Here is a 21,061-nt window from a genome sequence, read left to right as displayed (position 1 = left end):
TAAACATAAGACATGCAACTGTCCCCTTTCAACAGCCTTCCCCCAATGAAAGCAGAAGCTTTGGTAGGGAACTGACGTTCTGGCCAACTACCACTTCCTCCTTCCTGTCAGAGTCCTACGATCACAATCCCAACACCAGCACTTTATAAAGTTCAGTTTATTGAGAAAAGTAAACGTTGGTCATCTGTTACACAGGGCTTGTGTCAGGAATAAAGCATAACGGGGGAAGGTGGAACACTTATACATGGTTCATACAGGACCCCCTGGGGAAAAAACAGCCAGTAAGGAAAAGCAAGCAAGCGTGCCTAATACAACGGCCTTTTCTTCCCAGTGGGAAAAGCTGCACAAGCAGAGCAGGGCCTCAAGGACACCTGCAAGATAAGGAGCAAGGGAGAAGAGCTAGACACATTCCAATCTGCAGTGTGATACTCCTCCAACCTCCTCCCCATTGCTATGGCGGCGTTAGCTGACACAGTGGGAGGGCTTCTAGTGTCCTGGCCCCACTGCTGGACCTCCTGATGGCACCTGGTATTTTTGGCTACTGTGTGACAGAGTGTTAAACTGGATGGGCCATTGGCCTGATTCAACATTGGCTTCTCATGTTCTTATGTTAACTCTTTCCACACTACAGGCATTTATGTGTATCACCTGGATGGATTCGTTTATGGTCTATGGTCTGGAACAGGGGTGTCAAACTCATTTGTTATGAGGGCCGGATTTGACATAAATGAGACCTTGTTGGGCCGGGCCATGTGTGTCATAAAATGTAATGCCAGGTAGCGGACATATAAACTTTATGAAGGACACAAAAACAAAGGTTTTTTTTAACTTAAAATAAAAACATGCTTAAGACATTAGCACTCTTGCAATATTTTGTTTATTTGTGTCTGATAACTGACACCTCTTGCTCTGAATTATTGCATCAAAATGTCTGTGTGTCAGACTCCCATCGCATCAACGAAGCACACACTTGTAGAAAAGATGTTACTTTATTTTGAAGCAATAGGTGCATAACAGGATCACTGTTCAGAATGAGGCATAAGCATGGATCCCGTATAGTAAATTCAAAAAGCGCCATTTTGCCTGGGAAGCAACGCTCCTACTTAATCATAACATACTGCTTCTCATGGATAGTGCCATGAGATCACCCAAGCTACTACCCGCCGGCTACCACCTGTGGCCTTGAAAGATACGGACGTTCCTGCAACTAGGCAATTAAGTGCATAAACAGGCATGCATGGGAAAGCGAATAGGAAAACATATTGGCAGCTTGCTGACACTGTGCTGTTGCAGTCTTGAGTATGCTGTTCAGGTGTGTCTCTGTAAGCTGCAAACCTACAATGATGCAGCAGCAGCAGAACTGGAAGAAGAAGCAGAAGACAGCCAGTTCCACTGTGGGCCTGATAAAAGCCCTCCGGGGGCCTAATCCGGCCCCCGGGCTGCATGTTTGACACCCCTGATATTTGTGCTTGTAGTGTGGAAAAAGCTTTACTCAGTATGGAAGTCTCTGTTCCCATGAAAAGATTCACAAAGGGAGGATACTGTAACTTTCCATAAAAGAATTCACACAAGGGAGCACGGGCATAGCCAGAAAATTTGGGGTGTTGGGAAATCTGGAGGACAGGGAAGTGGGAGAGAGAGAGAACACCTCCCTCCCTGCCTCTCTGACTGTTGGAGAGGTGTGGGCTCACTGGAGCAGGGAGGAGAGCCCCCTGCGCCTCTCTAAATGTCGGGACTTGTGGGGAGTGGGTGTTGAGTTAGGGGGCATGGCCCCGTGAAGCCCCACTGTAGCTACGCCCCTGGGGGAGAAACTATATAATTGCCTGGAGGGTCGGAAAAGCTTCCTTCAAAGCACATGCCTTACTTAGAATCATAGAATCACAGAATTGGAAGGGGCCCTACAGGCCATCTAGTCCAACCCACTGCTCAATGCAGGATCAGCCTAGAGCATCCCTGACAAATGTTTGTCCAGCCGCTGCTTAAAGACTGCCAGTGAGGGGGAGCTCACCACCTCCCTAGGCAGCTGATTCCATTGTTGCACAACTTTTACTGTAAAAAAGTTTTTCCTCTTAATTTAATTCCTCTTAATTTAAGGCCATTATTTCGAGTCCTATCCTCTGCTGCCAAAAGGAACAGCTCCCTACCCTCCTGTTCATCCACACTGGCCTGTTGGATTTCCTACCATATTTCCTCCGTGTTGGAATATTAATGGATTGATCTTGCAATACTGGATTATCTACGTGATTACAGTTTATGCTAATTTACAAACTGAATGTGGTTATCTGGGGGAAGTTTATTTCTCTATCCACTTCCTATATAAAAGTGAAAAACAAATTAAGAATTGATCTTCTCATAGAGATTAAACAGCTTGCCCCACCGGGGTTCTCGGTCCTCCACCAATCACGGATGAGGGGGCGAGGGGGGGGAGGAGTGCCTATTTTCATTCGGGAGGCTTACTCTTTCAGGGCGCTCCCACCTGCGGAGATTGCGGGCTTGGAGTGTGTCGGCCTGATGCTGGAGGCTGAGGAGAGTTTGGCGATCTGGCTGGTGTACCAACCGCCTAACGCACCAGCCAGTAGTCTGCCGTCCCTGCTGGAGGCCGTATCAGGCTGGGTGTTGGAGCAACCTAGACTGGTAGTCATGGGCGATTTCAACGTCCATGCTGATGACGCGGCTTCTAGCCGGGCTACGGATCTAGTGTCGTCCATGGCGGCACTGGGACTCTCTCAGTTCGTATCGGCTCCCACGCATTGGGCCGGTCACACGCTCAATCTGATCTTCGCGGCAGGGTTGATGGTGGATCGAATTACTGCGGAAGCAGTACCATGGTCGGACCACTATGCACTGAAGGCCCGTCTGAATGTGCCACCCCGACCCCGTTTAGGCGGCGAGCAGATTTTGGCTCGCCCGAGGAGCCAAATAGACCCAATTCGGCTTCAGATGGCCCTACGGGATCTGAGGCCCCCTGTCGGTTCGTTAGATGAGCTTGTGGAGGACTGGCATGACCGACTCTCCACAGCCATTGACGAGATTGCTCCCAGGTGCCCTCTCTGCACCCACTCTAGGCTGGCATCCTGGTATTCCCAGGAGCTACGGCTGATGAAGCGGGAACTGAGACGGTTAGAGAGACGGTGGCGCCGCGCTTGCGACGAGGCGTCAAGAGCATCCTATAGGACGTTTATGCGACCAGGATTGCGTCTGCGAGCTCACACCCAGCCCAATTATTTAGAACAATTCGGTCATTGACAACTCTGCCACAGGGCAGGCGAAATGTTAGAGAATTGGATATTGGCTGTGAGGCATTTGCGAGCTATTTCACAGATAAAGTCTTGGCGCTCTGCTGTGACCTCCCTGCCACAGTTGAAACAGTGAGTGAACTTGAGGCCCCTTGCACGTCTTCGGTACTGGGTTTAGAGCACTTCGACCTGCTGAGCCTGGAGGAAGTTGACAGATTGCTTGCAGCTGTGCAACCAACAACATGCAACCTTGATCCATGCCCCTCCTGGTTCATTAAAGCGGTTCACAAGGGGTTGCGAGGTGCGCTCAGGGAAATTATCAACACGTCCCTCTCGTAGGGACAGTTCCCGGAGGCACTTAAGGAAGCGATGGTACACCCTTTCTTCAAAAAAAACCTCTCTGGACCCGGCCGAATTGGCCAACTATTGGCCGGTGTCCAATTTGCCCTATTTGGGCAAACTTATTGAGAGGGCAGTGGCGGTACAGCTGCAGGGCTTTCTGGATGACGCTTCTGTCCTAGACCCCTTCCAGTCCGGCTTCCGCCCGGGGCATGGGACAGAGACTGTACTGGTCGCTCTTACTGACGACCTCCGACAGCATCTGGATCGAGATGGTGTGGCGGCGCTGTTGTTGTTAGATCTGTCGGCCGCGTTCGATATGGTCGACCATCAGCTGCTGACCCACCACCTCGCCGATGTGGGGATTCAGGGGCTCGCCCTTCAGTGGCTTACCTCTTTTCTCTGTGGTCGGGGACAAAGGGTGGTGATTGGGGAACAGCAGTCCCGGAGACACCCTCTTGAATGTGGGGTGCCCCAAGGGGCTGTTCTTTCCCCATTGTTAACATCTACATGCGCCCCCTTGCCCAGATTGCCTGGAGGTATGGGCTTGGGTGTCATCAATATGCTGATGACACCCAGCTCTATCTGATGTTGGGCGGCTGGTCGAGCTCAGGCCCTGAAGATCTGCACCAGGTGTTGCAGGCCGTGGATGGTTGGCTCCGACTGAGCCGGCTGAAGTTAAACCTGGCGAAGACGGAGGTCCTGGGCTTGAGTTGCAGTGGTCCGGGGTTGGGGCTCCCTCTCCCGACCTTTGATGGGGTGCCTTTGGTGCCAGCGCCAGAGGTTAGGAGTTTGGGAGTGCTCCTGGACTCCTCGTTAACTATAGAGGCTTTTTACCATCTTCTGCTGGTGCGGCAGTTCGGGGTCCAGCATACCTAAGGGACCGCCTTTCCTCATATGTTCCCCTGCGAGCACTACGGTCGGGGACGCAACACCTCCTGGCGATGCCAGGCCCCAAAGAGGCCAGGCTGGCCGCTACCAGGGCCATGGCTTTCTCGGTGGCGGCTCCTACCTGGTGGAACGAGCTCCCGGAGGAGATCCGGGCCCTGCGGGACCTTGCACTGTTCCGCAGGGCCTGTAAGACGGAGCTCTTCTGCCAGGCGTATGAGTAGGAGCCGGCACTACCATCACTACTGTTACATCATAACCTGGCTCTGGAAGAGAGAACACCAGTGTTTCCTGGTACAGATGACGCTGAGGTGGCAGAGCAGTTGTAATACGCCATCTTGTGGACAATCATGCTAGAACATTCAGAGCACTTTTGTTAATAACAATGTTATTGTACTGTAGAGATTTTAAATGGTTTTAAATATGTTTTATATTTAATATTGGCTTATGCCTGATTGTAAGCCGCCCTGAGCCCGCGTAGCGGGGAGGGCGGGGTATAAATTGAATCTATAAATAAAAAAGAGGTTCATAAATGTACATGCAATTCAAAATTTTATAAACAATTAATAGTGGAATGGGAAAAGGTGAAGGCTTTAGAAGTTAATCAAGTTCGGGAGCCAGTTTGGTGTAGTGGCTAAGTGCGCGGACTCTAATCTGGGAGAACCGGGTTTGATTCCCCACTCCTCCACTTGCACCTGGCTGGATGGCCTTGGACAAGCCATAACTCTGCCACAGCTGTTCTTGAAAAAGAGCAGTTTCTGTCAAGAGCTCTCTCAGCCCCACCTACCTCACAGGGTGTCTGTTGTGGGGAGGGGAAGGGAAAGGAGTTTGTAAGTCGCTCTAAGACACCTTTGGGTAGTGAAGGGCAGGGTATAAATCCAATCTCTTCTTCTTCTTCTTCTTCTAGACAAAGTGTATTAGAGATGAAAAGGGTAAGCTTTATTCTTCAACTTTTCACATAATTCAGCTCTTTGTTCAGTTTTACAGACTAGGAATAAGGCCCATTGTGGAAATAAATACAATGAGCGCTAGAAAGAGGCTCTGGGAGAGTGCCAAGGCAGTGGGCACTCAGAATCAATTTGCCATGGCAACCTTAGCAGGGTATAAGGACACAGAGTCCACCATTTTCTCCATGGGAATGGATCAATGCCATCTGGAGAGCAGTTGCAATTCTGAGTGATCTCCAGCCCCCACCTGGAGATTGGCAACAGTGGTTCCCCATTACAGAATGGCTGGTTTGAGGGCAGAGTCTATTGCATTGTACCTGTCTGAGGCCCCACTCCTCCTCAAACCTCACCCTCTCCAGGGTCCATCTCTCAAATCTCCAGGATTTTCCCTTCTGGAGTTGGCAACCCTATCTACTTCCCAGCCAAGCATCAACCTACATTCCCCCCTCATTGATCAGCTTTCCATTTCCCCCCCATCAGCAGCCGCCACGGTGCTCTGAAGCCCTGACTGCCACATATCTGTGGCAGTAATGGGGTGACTGCTGGCACCTTTTCCTATCATTTTTTGCCTTGTGGTATTCTTCTTTTTGTGTGATCTGTCTTTTTTGTGGTGTGGCATGATTGTGTTATTGGGTTTGTTTCTTTTGAAGGGGAAATGATGTGTTGTGAGGACACATTTTACCTCAGAATACAGCAGGTCCCATATGCAACTGACAGTTCCAACTGTCTCATGGGGGGGAGGGAGTTTGAGGTGCCGAATGGAGTGAAATCCAGTCAGCTTCCATTTGCAAATGGCCTTGAAACGCTGGCCCAATCAGAGAAGAGTGGCCTAGGCTGCAGTGGGTGGGAGAGAACTCAGGCAACACAGCCAGTGGATAGAGACACCTTGTGATTGACACATCACGGAGCCAACTGATTTTGGAGTGCATAGAATGTTGTGGGACGACTACTCAACTATATATAAAGAGAGATTGTATAGTTCTAACAATATTACTCCGGACCAAATTTTAGGCTTCTTTACATAACGGAGATGAGCACTGCAACCCTAGAGTCGGATTCGACTGGCTTTCGAGCAAGGGAACCTTTACCTTAACATAACACAAGATTTCTGTTAAAACTCTTTTTGGTTTCTCGAAAACCAATGACACTCTTGAAAGTTCAGGGAATCATCTGTAATTAAAAACAACAGTAACTCCCCAGGTCGGGATGGACTTCCAGTGGAATTTTATAAGAAGTTTAGTGACTTACTGGTTGCCCCTTTGACAGAAATCTTTAACTATATTTTAACTCAGGGAAAGATGCCCAATTCATGGAATTTTGCCAAAATTGTTGTAATTTCAAAAAAAGATAATGATCTAACAAATCCCAAAGCTTATTGCCCTATCTCTTTATTGAATAATGATCTTCTTTACATCACTTCTAGTATCCAGGATGAACAAGATTATAGGGGAATACATAGATTGGGATCAAGCAGGTTTTATCCCTAATAGACATCTGACAGATAATACTAGAAAAATAATTAATTGAATACAATATATCAAAGTCAAAAATATTTAATCTTCTTTATTATTACCTCTGGATCCGGAAAAGGCCTTTAACAGTGTGGGACTTCTTTATCTATCCTCATTAATCAAAAAGGTGGATTTTGGTGATAAATGTAGGGCCGCTATTGATTTCCTGTACTTGTCCCCTAAGGCCCATATATTTTTATTTATTTATTCTTATTTTTATTTACTTTACACTTGATATACCGCCCTAATCCCCGAAGGGGTCTCTGGGCGGTTCACATTCTGGTCGTTCTAGGAACTAATTTTTCCTATCTTGGGCCACATTGACGTTGGGGGTGGGACTGCCTACCAGCACCCTCGGTGGAATCTGCTTTCTCCTGCATCCTTTTTTTTTGGCTCGGCTTGATTAATAGCAATTACTCCAAAGATTAATAGCAATTACTCCAAAGATTTATTGATCTACAAAGCCACTAGACAAGGATACCCTTTATCTCCCATATTGTTTGCCCTAGACATTGAGCCCTTAGCCCAAGCCATCTGAGACAGTCCCTTCATTTAGGGCAGCCCTGTGAAAAATAAGCAAACCAAGTTGTCTCTTTGTGGATGACTTAGTTATCTATGTAACTAACACAAGACAATCGTTACCCAACATTGACCAGATTTTAGGAGATTTTGAAAAATGTTCAGGATTGAGAGTTAATCAGGATAAATCCCTAATATATCTGTTTATTTTAACACAAGATCAAATTTCCTATGTTAAGGGTAATTATAATTACCAGTGGGTCAAAACTGGCTGGCATTACCTAGGCTTGAAGATACCCTTGAATCTTCAAGGCTTATTTAAACACAGTTATTCAGAAATGAGTACGTTGCTAGCTAATATCATTACACATTGGAAAGATCTACCTTTGTCCTGGGTTGAAAGAATTTACATAATTTAAACTTTTGTCCTGCCAAACTTAATTTTTCTTTTTAAAGCTCTGCCTATTTAACTCAATAAGGAATGGCTTATTAAATGGCAGTGGTCTCTAAACTGCTTTATATGGCACAACAATTGCCACAGAGAAAATTTCAATAACCACCAGCATCCACTCAATAAGGGTAGCTTAGCCTACTCTGACGTACTATAAGGCACCAATCTTTTCCATTTTACCTAAAGTTTATAAACATACATATCAGACAGGTTGAAAATCAATAGAAAAAAGCTTCATTTATCCTAAAAAATTTCATAGTATACTTTGGTGTATACTTTGGTGTAAGTCCAGGGAGTCTCCAAAAGATATTATGCATAGGGACTTCTTGGTTTCCTTGCTAAAAACTTGAGATGAATATCAGATTCTCCTTGCTCCTCATCCCTCTATCATCTCAAGCTGGTTTCCTCCCAGCAATGGTAGTTCTTTTTTGTGGAAGAAGGTTGGCTCTTACTAGATTCATGAATGTTTCACATGATGGTATGTATGAAAAATTGAAGCTGGAAAAGAAATCCATACACCCAATCCCATGGTTTGATTTCTTTAATTGAAACATCTGATAGATTCTTCAAATATATGAAACAAACTCAAAAGACCACTTACTGAATTTGAATGGCTGATGTTTAATTATTTGCCTGGTCGGAAAGAATTTATTTCAAAGACAACTCACAACTGAGAAGCCTCTACAATATCAATTAGCATGGAATAGGTATTGTAGTCTTTGGAAAAAATATGGAAATCTCTTTAGAATACAATTGCTTGCATACAAAGTTATGACATGTTGGTACACCACCCCTTTGTGATTACATAGGATAAATAAACAAATTTCCCCTAAGTGTTGGGAAAGTTGTGGAGAGATAGGGGCTACAATACATTGTTGGTGGACACATCCATTGGTTGCACAATTTTGCAGGAAAGTTTTATGTCAAATTGAGTTAATGACTGGTTATCAGGTTCCTAATAAGCCTAAACTGATCTTTCTTGATCTATGGGACACTTCGGTAATACCAAAGAGTTGACAGGACTTATAATGATACTACTTGTAATGGCCAAATGGTTAGTAGCTTTGTATTGGAAAAGTCCACCTTGCCAATGATTGAAGATTGGTTTTTGAAAATTTGGGAAATATTTCTGATGGACCAAACTAGTGACTTATTATCTCTTTCAGACCCATACTAAGGATTTCCAACATGCTGAATAAATGGCTCCCTTTCTTAGAATATACTGCCGATAACGCTATTTCCCAAAGATATTTTGCCAATCCATTATATAACGATATCTTGACAACTGTTTAACTTACTGTGTTTCTTATATTACATTATTATGCAATGTTTCTTTTAAATAGTTATTTTGTTGGCTAAAAGATTTCCTTTTCTAGTTACTTAGTTATACCTGTATTTGTTTGTATTTAAGTTATTAATATAATTAATATATGTCAGTCTGATGTATATTCTTGTATATTTTAGAATGTTTAATAAAGAATATTGAAAATTTATTTATTTAAAGATTTTTATTCCACCCTCCCCAAGCAGGGTCAGGGCAGATCACAATAAACCGAGTTCAAGACTTGTTACAGTAAAATACATTAAAAACATTAAAATAATAAACAATAACATCACATAAGCAACAATTTCATATAAATCTGTTAGGGCCACAAGGTGGAATGTGTTGGGAACTAGAGCAAGGAGGCCAACTGAGATGGACACCCATCCACGTCAAAAAAAATGTTTCTTCCATGTGGGTTCTTAGGTCCTGTTGAAGATGGCAACTCAAACTGAATCTCTATCCACTCACTGAGTATTCAAAGGGTTTCTCCCCTTTGTGGGTTGTCAGATGCTGTTGAAAATTGTCACTCAACCTTAATCTCTTTCCACCCTCTGAGCATTCAAAAGGATTCTCACCTGTGTGGGTTCTTTGGTGCAGCTGAAGACTGTAAGTGTTACTGAATTTCCTTCCACACATTGAGCATTCAAAAGGTTTCTCCCCTTTGTGGGTTCTCTGATGCCGCTGAAGATTGCCACTCGAACTGAATTTCTTTCCACACTCTGAGCATTTGAAAGGTTTCTCCCCTGTGTGGGTTCTCTGATGCCGTTGAAGATGGCCATTCCGACTGAATGTCTTTCCACACACTGAGCATTCAAAAGGTTTCTCCCCTGTGTGGGTTCTTTGATGCAGTTGAAGACGGCCACTCCAACTGAATTTCTTTCCACACACTGAGCATTCAAAAGGTTTCTCCCCTGTGTGGGTTCTTTGATGCTGCTGAAGATGGCCATTCTGAGTGAATCTCTTTCCACACACTGAACATACAAAAGGTTTCTCCCCTGTGTGGGTTGTTTGGTGCAGTTGAAGAGTGCCACTCTGACTGAATCTCTTTCCACACTCTGAGCATTCAAAAGGTTTCTCCCCCGTGTGGGTTCTTTGATGAAGTTGAAGATTGCCACTCTGACTGAATCTCTTTCCACACACTGAGCATTCAAAAGGTTTTTCCCCTGTGTGGGTTATTTGGTGCAGTTGAAGACTGCTACTATGACTGAATCGCTTTCCACACTCTAAGCATTCAAAAGGTTTCTCCCCTGTGTGGGTTCTTTGGTGCAGTTGGAGATGGCCACTCTGACTGAATCTCTTTCCACACTCTGAGCATTCAAAAGGTTTCTCCCCTGTGTGAGTTCTTTGGTGCTGCTGAAGAGTGCGACTGTTGTTGAATCTTTTTCCACACTCTGAGCATTCAAAAGGTTTCTCCCCTGTGTGGATTGCTTGGTGCAGTTGAAGAGTGCCACTGTGACTGAATCTCTTTCCACACTCTGAACATTCAAAAGGTTTCTCCCCTGTGTGGGTTCTCTGATGCTGTTTAAGATGGCCACTCCGACTGAATCTCTTTCCACACACAGAACATTCAAAAGGTTTCTCCCCTGTGTGGGTTCTTTGATGCAGTTGAAGACGGCCACTCCAACTGAATTTCTTTCCACACACTGAGCATTCAAAAGGTTTCTCCCCTGTGTGGGTTCTTTGATGCAGTTGAAGACGGCCACTCCAAATCTTTTTCCACACTCTGAGCATTCAAAAGGTTTCTCACCTGTGTGGGTCCTTTGGTGCCGTTGAAGATGGCCACTCTGACTGAATCGCTTCCCACACAGTGAGCATTCAAAACGTTTCTCCCCTGTGTGGATTGCTTGGTGCAGTTGAAGAGTGCCACTGTGACTGAATCTCTTTCCACACTCTGAACATTCAAAAGGTTTCTCCCCTGTGTGGGTTCTCTGATGCTGTTTAAGATGGCCACTCCGACTGAATCTCTTTCCACACACAGAACATTCAAAAGGTTTCTCCCCTGTGTGGGTTCTTTGGTGCAGTTGAAGAGTGCCACTGTGACTGAATCGCTTTCCACACTCTGAGCATTCAAAAGGTTTCTCCCCTGTGTGGGTTCTCTGATGCTGTTGAAGATGGTCACTCCGACTGAATCTCTTCCCACACACTGAGCATTCAAAAGGTTTCTCCCCTGTGTGGGTTGTTTGGTGCAGTTGAAGAGTGCCACTGTGACTGAATCGCTTTCCGCACACTGAACAATCAAAAGGTTTCTCTTCTGTGTGGGTTCTCTGATGCCGTTGTAGATTCCCCCTCATACTGAATCTTTTCCCACACACTGAGCATTCAAAAGGTTTCTCCCCTGTGTGGGTTCTTTGGTGCTGCTGAACATAGCCACTCTGACTGAATCTCTTTCCACACACTGAACATTGGAAAGGTTTCTCCCCTGTGAGGTTTCTCAGATGCTTCTGAAGATTCCCTCTCTCACTGAATCTCTTTCCACATACTGAACAATCAAAAGGTTTCTCCTCTGTGTGGATTCTCTGGTGCCGTTGAAGATTCCTCCTTATACTGAATCTCTTTCCGCACTCTGAGCATTCCAAAGGTTTGTCGCCTGTGTGTATTCTTTGGTGCACAAGGAGCTGTGATCTATTTCTGAAGTACTGTCCACACTGAATGGATTCACTTGCCTTCGTTATCCTGTGCTTTGGAAAATGTACATGATGTTTTCTTCCATCTCGCTTCTCAATCATATGGCTGCCTTTTTTTCTCTTAGGTCTGCCTCGATTCCTGTTTTCTTTCAGGTCTTCATTTTTAACTCTATCTTTCACATGCTGATGAAGTTCCTCACCCTCCTCATTCCTCTGATCATCCTTTGCTGGAATAAATACAGAGATCTTGTTAGCACCTGGGTGGACTGGTAAGGTCCAAAGGCATCTATGTGAATGAGTAGGAAAGGACTGATGGCCCTTTGGCTTTGTCCAGCTAGGCTGATCTTTACTACCTCTCCATCTTTTCTCGGAATATCTAGTATTTGATACCTCACCCCCCTCAAGAGCCACAGCTGAACTCTTGCCTAGAAAGAGAAAGCCTCCCTCCCTCCTTACCCAGTGTGCTGTATGATTGTACCAAACCAAATATTGCTCAGACTTGAATCAGAAATTCCCAATGACTATTCCTTGCCTGTTCTCTTGACATAACCATGAAGAATACTCACTCTCAGCCAGCATATTTGGGAAGGAAATATGCTCTTGGGATCCTGTGGAGGAACTCTCCAGCCTCTCTTTGAATGCACCAGCATAGTCTGCCTCCACCATAGTCTCTCTTATACTTCTGGCTCCTTTTGCAGAGAGAGAAAGAGAGAATAAAAGAGAGACAAAGACAGAGGAAGTAATCATTCTTACGTGGGGAGGGAAAGTAATTCAAGAGTAAAAATTCTTCTGGAAGGACGAAATCATGCTCAAGAATCAAACCCCACAATCCCAACCAGTATAAGCGGAAGGAATCTGTGAGGCAAAGCACCCTAGTTCCCCCAAGGGTTAATGTGATTACTAAGTGGCCTGGTCCGACTTGCAGGTGTTTGTGATTTTAGTCTCCCTGCAGTTAACATCCTTATCTTTTTCATGGACGGACTCCAGAATGTGGTCAATGGTTAATCATGAGAACCTGTATCCAGTTGTGTAACCAGGAGGGAAGAAGGATTAGGAAGGTGCTGACAGCCTGTGGAAAATTCCATCAAGAAGGACCCTTGACTGGGTCGTTAGGACCACCTGACCCTAGAGGGGCAGAACGTATAAGAAGCGTATTGATAGACCAGAGGGAAGCCAACCTAACCTTATGTTCATGCCATGCTAGTACACCTTGATTTCTTATCGCTTCATCACGATGAATAGTTTTATGTAGAGTAGCTTTGGCTACAGCTGGAATATTTATGCTGCGACAAGAGGTGCCATCTAATACCAAGCATTTCAGGTATTAGTTAGAACAGTTAACTTTTCTTGTTTATCTGTTGCTAAACTGCAGAAACTGTGCTATTTATTGATGTCTTATTTTAAAATCCTTAATAAACCTTTATTTCTATTTTAAAAGGTCTGCTTTATTTGTGTGCACTCTCCTCGTGAACCCTCTGAACTGGGTGCTGTTCAGGTAAAAAGACTAGCAACCCAGGGGGACCCAGGCTTCGATTCTTGACAGAATCATTTCCAGATCACAGGCAGGGTAGATGTTTGCAATCCCATCCACTGTTTCTGCTCAGCTGAGTTAGTGTGAGCTAGCTCACAGGTTTTTAGCCTCCGGCTCAAACTTTTTTGTCTTAGCTCAGGAAGGGATGGCTCCTGAGCAAACTAATCTATGCAGGTGCCAAATTGCTGGCTCACAACTTTAATGCCAGTAGCTCATAAAGTAGAATTTTTGCTCACAAGACTCCACAGCTTAGAGGGAGCACTGATCCTATCCAGGGGGAACGGTGTGCGGTAAAAGCTGGCAACAGAGAAATGAGAATCTGACCCATGCCAGGTTCCTTCTAAGGGCCTCTCATCTCCTTTGGCTCAGGCCAGGACATCTTCTCTGGCTTGGATGGTGGTCACAACACTGGCCTCAGTTGCCCTTGTGCAAGTAAAAAGGTAAAGGTTTCCCTTGCTCGAAAGCCAGTCGAGTCCAACTCTAGGGTTGCAGTGCTCATCTCCGTTTCAAAGCCGAAGAGCCAGCGCTGTCCGAAGACGTTTCCATGGTCATGTGGCCGGCATGACTAAACACCGAGGCCCACGGAATGCTGTTACCTTCCCATCGAAGTGGTACCTATTTATCTACTCGCAATTTCTTGCTTTCGAACTGCTAGGTTGGCAGGAGCTGGGGCCAGAGACGGGAGCTCACTCCGTCATGCGGCACCCGGGTCTCGAACTGCTGAACTACCGACCTCCCACAGCCTGCAGGTCAGCGTCTTAACCACTTGAGCCACCGCAGCTCCTTCTTGTGCAAGTACACACACATAAAACATAAAGCTGCCTTACACTGAATCAGACCCTTGGTCCATTGAAGTCAGGGTTATCTACTCAGTTTGGCAGTGGCTCTCCAGGGTCTTTCACATCACGTCCTACCTGATCCTTTTTAACGGGAGATGCTGGGGACTGAACCTGGGACCTTCTGTATGCCAAGCAGATGCTCTGCAAGTGAGCCACAGCCCATCCTCAAGTATTAGGAAAGGCTTGAAAACTGTGTGTTGCTATTAAATATTTTGATTCATGCCTCATCCCAATGGTAGCAATTTGTACCTTTGGCACCTATGAAAGCTCCTTACCCAGAAAGGCCACATTCCCATAGTTCTCCAGCATGACTTCCCTGTGCAGAGCTCTTTGTCCCGGATCCAGCAGGGCCCATTCTGCCTCAGTGAAACAGATGGACACCTCCTCAAAGGAAAAGGGACACTAAAAGAAAAAGCAGATTCCCTCATCAGAGATCACGCCAGACAGAGATTGCACACTGGAAGGGAGTAGTCTGGGAAGGTACAAGATGGAAGGCTTGGGATGGGTAAGGGGAACAGCATTCAGAGGATCTCTCGCCTGGACACCTTGTAGAAACCACAGGAACAAAAGCCCCCCTGAGAAAGAAGGAGGGACCCAGGCTGTCCCCTGCTCATCTCTCCTACCTGGACTGGAGGTGCAGCAGCCGTTTCCACACCTCTGAAAAGACAAGGGCTCAACAGCATCTCTTCACTGCCTGTTACTGAGACAAAGGAGGAAGGAAGGGTGTATGCTTGTTTCTTCCCTGCTTCACACACGCCCTTCCCAGGGTTGTGAAACCTTGACCTCTGTACACTCAACACATTTTTAAACACTGTATTAAATTCCGGGAGAGGCAGAAGCACCAGATACCTATGAGCCACAGGGATGATAAATGCCGCCAACATATTTCAGACTTCTATGAGACCAGTGTCTAGCCTGGGGGCAGGGGAAAAGGGGGGTAGAAATGACATTGCATGACATGGCCCAGACATGTCTTGAGCACATGTGGAGACTCGAGGGTAACATGAATGAGTTTTCAGAGCATCTCTTGGCATTCTAACTTCACAACGATGTTTTCAGCAAGTTGCAACATCAGCATGACACCTCATCTGCCCAAAGCCCATCCCAAAAGCTCCTGGGGGTGTCGCGCCATACATAGCCTGCCATCCCTCCTCCAGCATCCTGTTTCCCACAGCAGCCCGCCAGAGGCCTCTTTAAGCATGGGCAGAGAAGCCACATTTCCCCATGATTATTGGCCCCTCGGAACTGGTTTTCAGGTCTCTGCTGCCCCAGAAGATGGAGGCTCCGTTGATTCACCAGGCTGAATAGCTCTTCTGAGGTTTCTCCACCTCTTCTCTTTTCAGCTACATTGTGTTCCTCTTATGGAAGGAAGGTGAGATATTAATATTTAAATTAATGGGAGGAATTGCCTTCCATGAATTTGTCTAATCTTTTGGCATCTGTGATGGATTGCAAAGAAAAGCAGGCTTTTTAAAACGCTTCTTGTGTCAGGGAGTTCAAGTGTTAATTTCCCTGGAGAGAAGGGCTTATGTGATTGGCTGCTCTACTCGCTCTCTGACTGGCCAGCATCAGCTTAGAGAGGAAATAAAACAGCTATCTTGAGGGGAAAAGATTCATTCACCTTTTGGTCTTTGTCTGAAATCTAATGTCTGGATCAGTAGCCAAAGGGTTTGGCTTCTGAGGGAAGAGACTTTGGGAGTCAGTGATTTCTGTCAGGGAACTGTCAGAAAAGTACTTGTATAGAGAGAAGAATAAGGACCCCATTGTCTTCAATATATTAGAACTACTCTGAGAGATAATTTAGATTCTCAGTCATGAAAGCTACAGAACAGCTTTATACAGACAACGGATATTGGAGAAGGATTTGGCAGAAGGTCTGGGTAGTTAGAGAGAACTCCCACACAAGACAAATAATAGAAGGCGTTATTGCTTCTTAGGGACAAGGAGAATAACGTCCTGCCAGTGAAAGGGGTTGGGAAGGGAACCCTGGTCTGTAATAAAGACAAGAAGCTTAGACACCGCAGGAGTTAGTGAAAAACTGTAATATCTGAAGGGAAGACCTAGATCTCTGAAGGGAGAAATCTGGAAATGCTAAGACAAAGCTATTGTTTAAGAAACTGTATTCAAGATACTGTGTAACAGCTGAAATACATAATAAGCAAAAACCTCTCACTGGAAAGAACTTGAAACTCAGAAATTAAGCTTCAACATCACTCTCTTGTATGTTTCAAAGGCCTCCATTATGTATATATTAGAAAGTTTTATCTCAGCAACCTCTATCCCTTGAATCCTCATATTTATGTATTCCCTGCCTGTTTAATAAAACCTTTATTCTGTTTTTGAAAGTTAATCTGCCTCAAGTGCCGTTTCACACGGGTTTATAAAATAGGACAGCTCCTGTCTCTCCTTTAAATTCTTGTACTAGGTCTAAAGCCTAAACAAATATCTGTGACAGCGTGGGACAATTTAAGCTTATCAAACAAAGAAGAAATACACGCTACTGGAGGGCGACTCAGTTACTGAGGGGAACTAAAATATTTTTTGTGGGACAATTTTGCCTGTGTGTTGGGAAGGAGACAGGGGTCTGTCACGGCATCACAGTTAGTGGACACTGAGTGCTGCGAATTAATTCTGTGTTGTGTGAAGAAATATTTCATTTTTTTTCTGACCTGAACTCTCTACCCAAATTCACAGTGTGCCCCAATCACATCCAGGCACAACGAATCCTTACCACAGGACAGGTCAACTTGGGCCTGCTCCTGAGCCTGCTCCAGGGAAGCTTCTTCTGCCTCAGGGAATGTAGCTTCTGTCTTCACTGATGGTCCCCACACCTGAAACAGCAGCGAGGGAGAGGAGTAAGAGATGGAAGGGAAAAGAGACCAAGGAATGGATCCTGCCCCACTCCTAGATTCTGCACCCTTCTATCAGCGGACCTGGTGAGTTCTCTGGAGGGATAAGTCTGGCAGGGACCCTTTAGGATAAGGCCAGATATCGTTGCTTGAATTGGACATATCTGGAGGGAATCCCCTCACCTGTTCTGCCTGCCTCTTCTCCTCTGCTTGACTCAGGAGAAAACCTTCGGCCAGCGCCACTGCCTGGGAACTGGTCTCCGGCCCGCATCCTCTGACCCAGCACTGCATTTTGTGTGGCAAGATAGTCAGGAACTGCTCCAAGATCACCAGGTCCAATATTTGCTTCTTGGTGCACCTCTCTGGCTTCAGCCAGTCGCTGCAAAGCCCGTGAAGCTGGCTGCAAACCTCTCGGGGCCCATTAGCCTCACAGTAGCAGAACTGCCGGAAGCGCTGGCAATGTATATCTGAGATTGCAGTGAGTTGATAATGGATATCTGGCACCAGGCTTTCCCAGAATTCAACACCACACCCAGCTTGGGTGGGATGGAGGCCTTTCTTTGCTGACTCGCCATTTCCACGTCCTCCTGGGTTCTGCTCTTCCATCTCTTTCCCCTTCTCATGGATCACCTCTGACTGTGTAAAGATTCCTTTAGTCCCTTGGCTATGAAGAGAGGCTTCTCTCTGGAAGGAGGGAAAGAAACAGACAGTTACATGAAAATAAGAGAATAGAGATACACCATTGAACATCACAAAATTTCATATGCTCAGAAGACGAGACACACGAGAATTGCCCTGGTCAGGGGTCTTTTCATAGAAAAAGAGCTGCAGGAGCTCCTTAGCATAACTCATTACCAGTGTTCCCTCTAAGCTGAGTTAGTGTGAGCCAGCTCACAGTTTTTTAGCCTCTGGCTCACACATTTTTGTATTAGCTCAGGAAGGATGGCTCCAGAGCAGACTAATTTACGCAGTAGCCAAATCACTGGCTCACAACTTTAATGCCAGTGTCTCACAGAGTAGAATTTTTGCTCACAGGACTCCACAGCTTAGAGGGAACATTGCTCATTACCATATGTCACACACCCTGACATCACCGGAAGTGTGTCAGAAGGCCATTCTGGATAATACCAATGGAGGTAATTAAACCTTATCCGGCTTATAAAGGAGAAGACTGGCTACAATATAGAGACATTTTGAAACCAGCCCCGTTGCCAGAGCGATATGTAGTGTCATGTCCTGGCAATGGCGGTGCAACGCATCTCGCCGTCCCCCCGGCACGGATTCTGCAAAGACATGCGGATCCCCCGCTGCGATTTGGCGAGATTTGGGAGCCGTATGACTTGAGGAGCTAGAAGTATATAATTATAATATCCCTCCAGAGGCTTAATTACCTGTCTGAGACTACATGGACTCTATACTTGACAATTGCTGAAATCGTAGTCCATGCTTCTTAGAGGCCTTCACTTGGATGTACGTTTTGTGCCACCTAACAAGATTTCCAAAACAATGTTAGGGAGAGAAAAGCTAGCTTTGTTGTGTGGTATCCTGCATGACTTTGAGTAATCTGCTGGCTATCATCAAATGAACTTGTTTGTTCTTCTAATCAACTTTATAACTGTTTTTAAGATAACTTCTGACTGGTTACGTGTGTGCTCTTGCCCTGGGAACTCACTGGGTCAGCCTGTAGAACTTTTGACAACTTGTGTCTGTGGGGGGCTGATACCAGGGGGGTGTGCACACGTCAGCATGCTCCGCCCCTCTCTGCCTGTCAGAGGGGAGTCACCTCGTGCTGTGATTGGTGGGCACTGGTGGTGTTTCCATGAGCTTTGCTGGCATTCAGAGGTTCTCTGCACCCTCACAAAGGTGCTTCTTTTCCTCCCCTCTGCTGGGTGGGCCTTGGACACCAGCTGGCAGCCCCAGCCCCACACTAGGAACGCATCTGGGTCTCCGCTTCTGGCACTGTTCCCTCTAAGCTGAGTTAGTGTGAGCTAGCTCACCATTTTTTTAGCCTCCAGCTCACAGACTTTTGTCTTTTGACAGGAAGGGATGGCTCGAGAGCAAACCCATTTATGCAGCAGCCAAATTGCTCACTCACAACTTTAATGCTAGTAGCTCACAAAGTAGAATTTTTGCTCACAAGACTCAACAGCTTAGAGGGAGCACTGGTCTCCGGATGGGGCTGCCGTTGATTCCTATGCAGGCAGGAGCTCTCTTCCACCATGCCCCCCCTTTTACTCATCCAACTGAAAAAAGGCCTGGTTTTTGTTCGGGATTTTTTTGCAGATTAAAAAGACCAACAAAGCTTTACTCAAGGGATAAGAAGCAGGCACACTTCTTCAGATACAATGAAATGGAAATTACCAGTCCATTCACATAGGTACAGGGTGAGCAGTAAATTAGCATACAGCATAATGAAGATGTTTAACAGATTCAAGGACCAAACACATTTTGTTGGTCTTTGAGAAGCTACTGGACTCTTACTCTTTTCTGCTTCTACAGACAAATAGCTGCCCTGAGCCTGCCTCGGCGGAGAGGACAGGGTATAAATTAAATAAATCAAATCAAATTAAATCAAATCAATCTAATACAGCTACCTATCTTGATCTAGATTCATACATGTCCCTGCCACACGGCAGGAAAAAAACCGGGCAAACCAAAATAGAGACGCCACGGCGGGATCCCACGGATCCCCTGAGCCGCAGCGCCGTTGCTCCCCGGCACGATCAGATGCCGGGGAGGAAGCGACAGTCGGAAGGGGGAAGCTGCCGAACTGCGCATGTCTGAGCATGCGCAGTTCAGCCAGGAGCCGGGGACGCGCCGGCGATCCCACGGCCGGCCTTGATGCGCCCTTTCCCGAAGAACCACCTAGGTAGGTGGTTTATTTTTGATGCGGGATTTTGGGTGGAAGGGCCGGATCGGGAACGGGCGCGCCACGCTTCCCAGATGTTGCTGTGAGATCGCGCCCGTTTGCTGCGCCCCCGATCTGTCCCAGCCCAAAACCTCTCATGTGACCGGGGCAAGACATTATCACCCCCCAAAAAACACAAACACACAAATTCTGCTTACATAGCGGTGCAAAACTGGTGCCTAACAAGGTTGTCAACCTCCTGATGGGGCCTGAAGTTCTCCCAGAATTACAACCGACCTCCAGCTGACAGAGATCGTTCCCCTGGAGAAAACTGTCGCATTGGAGGGAGGATTCTATATGACATTGTTTCCCATCTCAGGTTCCTGTCCCCCGTCCCCCAAAATTGGACTTTCCCAGAATGCAACCCCCCAAATGTCCAGGGATTTGCCATCCGGGAGTTGGCGACCCTGTGACAACCGTGGCCGAGACTGATCCCAGTCTCCCTCCCTTCCAAGTAGGGCTGCCAAGTGGGGGCGGGGGGCGGGTAAACCCCCGCTTTGGAGGCCCGATTTCCGCCGCCGCGGAATTGGGCCCCGGGGGAACTCTACCCCCCAAAGCGTGGCGTGCCTGCGTCACCAGAGGTGACGCAACCACGTCTATCACGTTGGGGGTGTGGCCCCAATAGTCGGAGGGAAAACTCTATGGTTTTCCCTCCGACGATTGGGGCTACGCCCCCAACGTGATAGACGTAGCGCGTTACTTCCAGGATGTGCTGGCGGCGCGCACATGCGTGCGTCAGACAAGAGCTCCCGGAGACCTACGACGCTCCCCCACCGGTAAGTCGCTTAGACTTGGCAACCCTACTTCCAAGATCTCAAACCTTATCCCCCAATGACTCACTTCTAAGGGAACTTTCCCGCGATCCAGCTGCAAAGCTTTTCCCTACTGTCGCTTATCTGAAGCACCTTCCTTTTCTCTTTTAGAGCAAACCTTCCCTCCCCCAGCCAGAACTGCTGCACCCCTGTGATAACACAGCACTTTCTGAGAGGCAGGGGGGAAAAATAAAACTTGAAGGTAGAAAATGAATTCTGCAGTAAACAAAATCAACTGTATGGTTTGGACAGAAAAAAAACTCTCACATAGTCATAAGAACAT

General features: G+C 46.4%; 1 protein-coding gene across 1 annotated transcript; it reads right to left on the bottom strand.

Annotated features, from left to right (window-relative positions):
* Positions 1-9,884: 9,884 nt before the first annotated feature.
* Positions 9,885-18,503, bottom strand: LOC107115504 (gastrula zinc finger protein XlCGF57.1-like; the record flags this gene model as incomplete). Its single annotated transcript, XM_015417224.1, has 6 exons — positions 18,477-18,503; positions 17,338-17,742; positions 16,941-17,040; positions 11,696-11,802; positions 10,963-11,563; positions 9,885-10,462 (listed from the first exon to the last, which is right to left on the bottom strand). Coding segments are annotated over exons 1-6 (1,818 nt in total), but the record flags the coding sequence as incomplete, so codon positions are not given.
* Between the last annotated feature and the right edge of the window lie 2,558 nt (positions 18,504-21,061).

This window comes from Gekko japonicus, unplaced genomic scaffold (assembly GCF_001447785.1).
Source record: "Gekko japonicus isolate JY-2015 unplaced genomic scaffold, Gekko_japonicus_V1.1 scaffold1562, whole genome shotgun sequence".
NCBI lineage: Eukaryota > Metazoa > Chordata > Lepidosauria > Squamata > Gekkonidae > Gekko > Gekko japonicus.
Note: the sequence above shows the minus strand (reverse complement) of the source record. Positions and strands in the feature narration are given on the sequence as shown.